Raw genomic sequence first — 8,258 nt, 5'->3', positions numbered from 1 at the left:
GACCTATTATGTGTGTTATTATTAGATTTATGGTATAATGCTGACTTCATGGCCCCCGTTACTGCATTTTAATACCGATTAGCAATACTCTGCAGTGAAGTTCTAGCACTTCTTGACATGTGAACACATGTCCTTATAGTCATTAATTATTGTTGTGTCATCGAATCATGATTGCTCTTTTTGCCAAACTTCTCATTTATCGAAACTGCTAGTCACATGTTGATTAATCCTCAGTTTTCTGGTCAGTTAGGCTAATCCTTAACTGCATTATACTACCGATCAGCAATACTCTGCAGTGAAGTTCTAGCACTTCTTGACATGTGAACACGTGTCCTTATAGTCATTAATTATTGTTGTGTCATCGAATCATGATTGCTCTTTTTGCCAAACTTCTCATTTATCGAAACTGCGAGTCACATGTTGATTAATCCTCAGTTTTCTCTGGTCAGTTATGCTAATCTGATAGCTGAATGCATGATTGAGTGACCTGACGAATCAGGTGGGGTTTATATATTTGTCTCAGATTCTATCGGTCGGCACATTGTAACTTCAACTAATCAGCTTCAAAGTTCATGGAGGTCATAAAAACTTGATGACTATTTAATTGCATTTATTTGGCAAGGTAGCAGAGAATCTGCCATGTGTGCAGGCCCCAGATTGCATGATATTGCACTAAGGGAAACCGCACTTCTATCAGAATTCATTTTTGTTTATGTTTTCCGTATCTTAGAGCATATTTTAATTAATTTAGCAGTAGTTAATTGGCTTCATGGCTCACCAAGGAGTTACTTCGGCGTGGATTTGTCTATTTAAGGCATCTAGCTGTTAGGCTCCTTGCTTCACTTGGTCTTTTCCCTCTTCTGTTTCTGAACTCGAGAGTCAAGATGATGTTTCTGGTAGTCTTTTTGCTCACTTTACTATCTCATGTGCCAGCCCTTGATGCTTGCCCTAAATGTGGCAACATGCTAGTCCCTTACCCACTTAGCACAAGTGATAATTGTGGAAACCCTAGGTACAGAATCTACTGCAACAATGGTGCTCTAGAGTTCTTGTCAGCTCAAGGACTATACTACAGGATTCTCAGTATCAATCCTAGTGCTTATAAACTTGTCATACGCCCTCCCCTAATAGGGAAAGACACATGCTATTCCTCTGATCTTGCCGTAGGAGGATTAAGGCTTGACGAGAACTTGCCATTCAACATATCCGTTCGCAACACTGTTATGTTATTCAACTGTTCTGATAACATTCTTCTGTCACCGTTGAATTGTTCGTCGACCAGCTATTGTAGGCAGTACGAGGAGATAGAAGAGGGGAGTGGGTGCAAAGGAACTCTTTGCTGCCACTTCTTGAAAGACGCATCAATGACTTCGCATAGGATTAGGGTTAGGGTTGGAGGGTGCACAGCTTATACTTCTGTTGTGGACATCAAACCTGTGGATCCCGTTGATAAATGGAACTATGGAATTGAGCTGCAATGGATGCCTCCATACTAGGAGGCAGCACTTGTGGTGCAAGCTTCTGAACTATATGATATAGTCTATGTTGTTGCTTGTTATGCCTACTTTATTACATCCCATGTCCTTGTTGTTCATCTGCTGTTCCTTCTGTTATTCGTACGTGTGTGCTTGTTCCTTCTATATTTTGCTACTTAATAATGAATAAATCTATGCTCCTTTTCCTGTTTTTACTACTGACGAGCTCGCTCCTTTAATTAATTCTATTTCAAAAAAAATAATGAAAAATTAATCATTTAAAAAAGCTTCAGATTTATCATTGTTCCACCGACAAATAATCTAATATCCAGACTTTTATTATATTAAATGAAAAACAAACGGAAAAAAAATACTATGGATGTAAACTATAAAAGGGTCTAATATTTTTATCAAGCATGAGTTTTATTCTAATATTATAATTATAAAAAAATGTTTTGTTTTCATACTTATAATATATATATGTCTTTGTTGATTCATAGTATTATGAAGAAATTTCAGTATTTTATAGAGAGAGAAAAAAGGACAGAATTGTTGGGCTTTTTACTATCAAATCAGGTGAAAATAAATCTCATAATCACTGTCAAGTGTCAACATTCCATGGAAATAAGAATAAATTTTATTTTATCAAAATAACTGGAAATTCCAATGGATAAAAAAAACCTAATAAACCAAAAAACAGGAATCTAAGTACCGACAGAAGTTTTTTTATCCTTTTGATATTAAATCATTTTCTTAAAAAATAAACAATTACTGTATTAATATATTGTAATTATTCCTTAAAAACAAATATTGATTTTCTCATGAAAAAAAAAGAGGTTTTAGTATCTATATGCTCATTTTACATTTAGACAACAATTCTATTCCTATTTTATGAATAATAGAATTAGCAAGCGTTGGATAGCTGTAATTAAAAGCTTTAACCTTTGGCCTTACAAAATTTGTGTAGCAAAAATCAATATAAAACTAATTTATTTTTGTAATCTTTTGATAACCAAGGACAAGGACCCCAGCCACCTTTGGTAGGCATGTCCCTAACCTTTAAACTTAGGGTCCATCACCCTTTACAAGTGTGTATTAATTAGGAGTGTTGAATCCTAGACCTCATGAATATAGAATTTAAAAATATTTTATAGATACTTAACAACTTAATTATTATTCCATTTCTTTTCTTTCCAGTTATGATATTAATAGCTCTCTATACCATCTTAATCATATTATTTAGGTGTCTCATTTTCTCATCTATTATATTATATATATACTCATTGAAAAAAATAGTTTGTTTATATAAAATTGGTTAAATGGGGTATTTTTTAATTAAAATAGAAACATAAAACGTGCTTGATAAAAAGAAATTAAAAAAACAAAACTATTGTGATTCCAAGTCACATGAGGTTTAATAACTAGGATTAAAAATATGAACATGTTTGAGTGTTGAGAGATGAATGACATGAAGCTTCTTTATATTTGATTATTAGATGAAGCATGCATTGAGTGGCATGGGGTAAAAAGCTAGGTTTTCAAAGGCAATCTTGTGAAATGGTTGGATTTTTTATTTTTATTTTTTTGGAATAGATTAGGTTATAATATAGGCCATCATGAAATCTTTAAAAACCTAACCTCCCATACTTCTTGAACCATTTTATTTTAACCCCCACAATTAAAAATATTTTTAGATATTTTTTTATGAAGAATTAAATTATATTTGTGATTTAATTTTCATTGTTTCATGGAAGTAGAAATCCTCACAAAAGACCTAGGCTTGCGTGAGGAGCTCGATCCAAGGGAATTATAGGCCTTTTGATGGGGGCCGGAAAAAGAATCATTCAAGCCAGAGAATCAAGTCCATGGGTCTTTGAAACATAAATCTACCAAATTTAATTCTCACTCAGATTCATGGAAACAAACTTGTTCAATGCCTCTTCTGGAACCACACAACAGACCCTGAAAATTAATTGCCTAAGGCTCTACAGTTGCAAATACACTTGGAAAGTTGGGAAGATTTGCATTGGTTATTTGGCATTGTTGCAGTTTTAAAAAATTAATTTAAAAAAAGCTATAAATTATAGATTTTTCTTGACCAATATCCCAAATAAAAATTTTCAGTTTCAGTCTCTGTGATGCAAACACTTTCAAATGAACGGAGCCGCATTTCCGGTTATTTTGATCTTTTTTCAAAGGAAATAGAAGTACCAAAACCATGTATCCATATCAGTGGAAGCAGCTCCCAGGAGAAAATAGAAAAAATTGTTTATCATCCCTTAAAACCAAACAATTTGGAAAAACATTGAAACTCCTAACTGTAAACAACATTGAAACTCATGCATAGAAACGTTCTTGTATATAGCTTGTTGTTCTGTTACATTGTATCAGAAGTAAATAATGCACGAGGGAGTAAATTTCGAAGTGGATGCGAAGAAGATGCTGCAACAGAACATTTAACTATGCAACCTTCATTTTTACTTACAAATTAGCAATCAAACTATCACAAACATATCTATTAGACAGCATTTCTGTCTTCTGTCAGTCAGTAAAAGCCGAGCACAAACCAGAAATCAATACAAACAATTGAAAGACAAAAACACCTACTCCCTGTATTTCTACCTCATTTCTTACACATCTATTCCAATCAGTACTGGAAAATAAAGCCAAGCATGCTCATACTGCCAGCAAAAATATGTCAAATATTTACTCTGTTTCCAGATAAATTGCTATGTCATCACAGTGGGTCTGCTCGACCTTTTGCCTTCCATGGCATCTTTCTTTTTCTGACAGTTACTGCAGAGGAAGGGGCCTTCCCATGGCTTCGATCCAGGTGTGAAGAAAGAGCCTGAGTTTACTGATAAACTGTCACCTGGGGTTTGATCCACTTGGCAAACAGCACATCTGCATAGCCCAGAGTTTGCGTTCGCAGGGAAATACTTACTTAATCTGCATTTTCATTAAAAAAATAACAAAGATAAATTAAAACTACATTTCAAGAGGCAGAGCTTCTAAACTCCTTATTCCCTCTTTCACTTATTAATTCATTATATAAGCAAAAAAAAATCAGTTATCATGATCACTGAATAAGAAGATAGGTAAGCAAAGACCATTACGGGTAGAGTTTGCCTCTGATATCATACTCAATGGTTTTGCATAAACTATTTGAGAAAAAAAATAAAAAATGAAGTTTACAATCAGCATACCGTTCTGCAAGAATAGCAGAACCCTCTTCAAACAGTTCCTCAACCGCACCAACAGCAGAGAGCTTTTTTGTTGATTTGCTCACAGAACTCAGCGCTTTCTTTCCAAAAAGCGAACTGAACATATTATGCTTCTTCCTCGGTATTGGAGGCAAGACAGGTATGTCGGATGGGATGATATCAACAACAAGGCATGTTGTATCATCCTTCAGCCCCCTTGACCTCAATGCCACCTAAAGAGAAACAACAAACAAGTATTAGCAATAAAGCAACAGAAGCACTGTTGCATACATGCAAGAAGCAAGAGCATGCTAGATGTCACCTTAACAACCAACTTTGCAGCAATCTCTGCAGGCAAACCCCTACATGACTTGGCAGCCATATCAGAAGATAAAGCATCCCAGATACCATCGGAAGCGATAACAAGTCTTCCTCCAGCATTTGAAAGCTAAATAACCAGAAAATAATTTCCTGAGCTTCAAAATTAATTTTAAAAAAAAACGAAAACAAATCACAATTAGAAAATAGACTCACTTTCACTTGCTTGACATGAGGTATTGGAACAATGAACTCTCCAACATCCGTGTCACCTATTGATCTAGAAAGACATAATCCACCAGGCCAACAACGCAAGGGACCAACCTACAAACCATTGAGAGATTGGATGAATAAGATTAAAAAATAAAAAAACATGAGGGAAGGAGAGGAGCATAAAATGCATATCTGAACATGTCGTACGTGACGTATAAAAAAGAGCACCATACCTCGTTGCCTCCAAAAACATTTAGCCTTCCTACTTCACCCCCACTTGCAGTTACTCGCTCTCTCTCTTCAACATTTTCTTCCAGCCTGTGATCAACTGTCAAGAGAGAAACCACACCCCCCTGGCTGTCCAATATGCATCGTGAATCCCCCACAGAAGCAACAGTCACAGTCCACTCATCAATTACAACAAATGTCACAGTTGTCCCAGAAGTCTCCCCTGTCATTTGTATCAAACTGAAAGATTAGTCTGTGCCCACAGAAATGCACACAAAGAGAAAACAAATACAAGATGCAACAAAGGAAAATAAAACTACAACAGAAGGGATACAGATCCATACCTTTCTGCTGGAATTCTATGTCAGTTTTCACAAAACCAGCAACTAGTGCTTGAGGAAGTGCTTGAAGCCACTCTTCTCTAGTGATATCTTGAGGAATTGCACTCAAGACATTATCCAATAACTTCTCCTTCACAAAGATGGCGGCTGATACCCCATTATGTCCGTCAAAGATCTGCTAATAAAATGGATACTAAGAATTCCTATGGATCATCAACAAAACCAAATTTATGAATTTCTGTGGGTTTTAAAGTTGCTCCTAATTTACATATGGTCCACTAAATCACGGAGTAAGGTAGGAAAACAAAAAGGGAAAAAATTAAAGATTCAAATCAATAGTCTCCAACTATTTGGGACAGAAGGAGAAAAGAGGGTGATTCACTTTTCTTGTTAGAATTGTAAATTATTTGATCCTTTCTTTCTCTTCTACTTGATTCTCTCAGACCATGCAGAATCATCTCTTGGATGAGGAGGCAAATAACATGTACTAAAAAAAAAGGGAGTACCGCAAACACAGAGAATGATGTCGACAGATCCCCAGGAACCCTCTGGCAGTCGGGTTTTATGAGAAAGTAATCCTCGCCTTTCTTTGCTAAAGCAGCTTGTCCATACTTCACAAATGGTTTCTCGATCTTCTCATTCCTAAGCTCACGCCCAATCAATGTCGCAAGTGGAACAAGAGGAGGTCTCATCCTCGATATATTGTCCTGGTTCGTGACAGTTTATGTGTCAACACTTTCCATAACCCCAGTGCCAAAACCGTATTCAATCTTCATGAAGCAAATTAAAGATGCACATGTGACTGAATCATTAAACCCTTACATGACAATTTAGTTCAATAAACACTAAAATCAACTATAAAGGACCAGTTTTTCCAGGATCTTTGCACCGTGAAAAGAAAAACCAAAACTTTCGAGAAAAATGCCATCTACTTCACACTATCACACAGATATCTGAACTAAATTCTAAATTCTCTAATCAATTCAGTACAAAATAATGCACCTACAAGAGAACTAAAATAGCTCATCCAAGCCTCAGTCTTTACTTTACAAAAAAAAAAGAACTTATGCCTAAACCTCATTTCCATAATTCCAAACAAGCAAGTCTCTAGTTCACAATTCATCAACCACCCCAATTCTCCACTATATTATCTAGTTTTTTCCTCAAAAACCCAAATATAAAAAAATCAAATAACTAAACCCAGAATGTGCAAATCTCAAAAAATGGGTCTTCATTATCTTCCATCAAAACAAACCCACTAAACTTCTTCAACAAAGTCTCATCAAACTATTCAGTATTACTCAAATCTCAAGAAATGGGTCTTCCTTATTTTCCATCAAGAACCAAACTTGAGTACCAAAAAACAAAAGAAAAAACATAAAGGGTCACCCACTTAAGCTAAAAAACACAACTTTAAATACACAAACACAAAATGTACATAAGAAAAATGAAAAACAAGAACATTAAAAAACAAACCTAGAAAAGAAAGAACACTCACAGTTGAAACATGAAGAGGTCTCAACAGATCCAGCATTGACAAGATTTGATCTATTAATTACCTCTCCATTTCTGAAACAAAAACACAAGGTTTTTCGTTAAAAACTATGACAAAGATTCAATTTTTATTCTTGAAAGAACCAAGAAGAAGATAGAGGGTTATTTGGTGAGAAACAAAAAAATAAAAGAAACTTACAAGTTTGTGTGCTATGATTGGAAGAGAAATCTAGAGAGATAAAGAATAGAGAGAGAGAGAGAGATGCTAGAGAGAGAGAGCGGGGTTCGCGTGTTTGCTAGTGAGTGTTAAAGAGGTGATTTTTTTCAGGCAAAATGTCTCTCTTTTTAATAATGATGACAATTTTCATGTCCTAATCATTCGATGTAATTTAGGTTGAAAAAAAAACCCTTTCCAATTAGGTTTTTTTCCTAGCCTTTTTTTCGCAGATAGGTTTTTTTATTGTCAATTGAATTTGATATATTTTGATGGCGAAAACTAGATTAAAAAATATTAAAATAGATAGAGAAATTAATCTTGCTTGTTGAATTATTATTATTATTATTATTTAATCTTGGTTGTTGAATTTGAAAGAAAGGTTATGAGTTTCTGTAGATCGAGAAATTAACAGTGTTCTCTTTATAATAAGAGAATTATAGTATATAAAATTAGATTATTTTTTTTTTACTTTGAAAGTGTGGAAAAATTAAATATAAATAGATTTAATTCGTGAGAGTTGGTAAAATAAATGTAATTCCAAACAGAAACACCCTCTCATTTTCAAGAATTACATGATTAATTTAATTACAAGCAACATTAAGTGATGTTCATGATAAGTTTTGTCTGTCAAGTGCTAAAGTAATCAAACAGGTTTCCCTTTCTAAATTCTTTGTAAATAATTCTATCAATGGTTTTAAATTCTTAGAGCTTCGATTCTTCTTCTTTTCCCCCTCTATGTTCCATGAAAGTAGATAGATCATTTCCAAGC

At 34.6% G+C, this 8,258-nt stretch overlaps 2 protein-coding genes across 4 annotated transcripts; one reads left to right on the top strand and one right to left on the bottom strand.

Moving 5' to 3' along the window:
• The first annotated feature begins 559 nt into the window (after positions 1-559).
• Positions 560-1,690, top strand: LOC7478919 (wall-associated receptor kinase-like 20). The gene has a single exon (XM_002319458.4). The coding sequence runs from the start codon at positions 885-887 to the stop codon at positions 1,494-1,496; it is 612 nt and encodes a 203-aa protein (XP_002319494.1). The 5' UTR covers positions 560-884; the 3' UTR covers positions 1,497-1,690.
• A 2,235-nt stretch (positions 1,691-3,925) lies between these two features.
• On the bottom strand, positions 3,926-7,625 carry LOC7478918 (probable protein phosphatase 2C 5). 3 transcript variants are annotated; one of them, XM_024584189.2, is made up of 9 exons: positions 7,472-7,625; positions 7,277-7,347; positions 6,285-6,485; positions 5,782-5,956; positions 5,443-5,660; positions 5,213-5,320; positions 5,001-5,126; positions 4,682-4,911; positions 3,926-4,424 (listed from the first exon to the last, which is right to left on the bottom strand). In XM_024584189.2, the coding sequence occupies exons 2-9, from the start codon at positions 7,310-7,312 to the stop codon at positions 4,205-4,207; spliced, it is 1,314 nt and encodes a 437-aa protein (XP_024439957.1). In that variant the 5' UTR covers positions 7,313-7,347; positions 7,472-7,625; the 3' UTR covers positions 3,926-4,204. The 3 variants fall into 3 exon arrangements, with proteins under 3 accessions (XP_024439957.1, XP_002318970.1, XP_024439958.1); XM_002318934.4 differs by having other exon boundaries at positions 5,782-5,953; positions 7,472-7,624; XM_024584190.2 differs by having other exon boundaries at positions 6,285-6,548; positions 7,472-7,546.
• Between the last annotated feature and the right edge of the window lie 633 nt (positions 7,626-8,258).

This window comes from Populus trichocarpa, chromosome 13 (assembly GCF_000002775.5).
Source record: "Populus trichocarpa isolate Nisqually-1 chromosome 13, P.trichocarpa_v4.1, whole genome shotgun sequence".
NCBI lineage: Eukaryota > Viridiplantae > Streptophyta > Magnoliopsida > Malpighiales > Salicaceae > Populus > Populus trichocarpa.
The sequence above is the reverse complement of the archived record's forward strand: the minus strand, read 5'-3'. Positions and strand labels throughout refer to the sequence as shown.

Bases quoted from the DNA above. Each gene is read 5' to 3' on its own strand.
- LOC7478919 (XM_002319458.4), top strand. From the start codon at position 885: ATGATGTTTCTGGTAGTCTTTTTGCTCACTTTACTATCTCATGTGCCA.
- LOC7478918 (XM_024584189.2), bottom strand. From the start codon at position 7,312: ATGCTGGATCTGTTGAGACCTCTTCATGTTTCAACT. The intron at 5,957-6,284 runs GTACTCCCTTTT...CCATTTTATTAG, and splicing joins CATCATTCTCTGTGTTTGCG to CAGATCTTTGACGGACATAA. The intron at 5,127-5,212 runs GTGAGTCTATTT...CTGGTTATTTAG, and splicing joins CTCATGTCAAGCAAGTGAAA to CTTTCAAATGCTGGAGGAAG.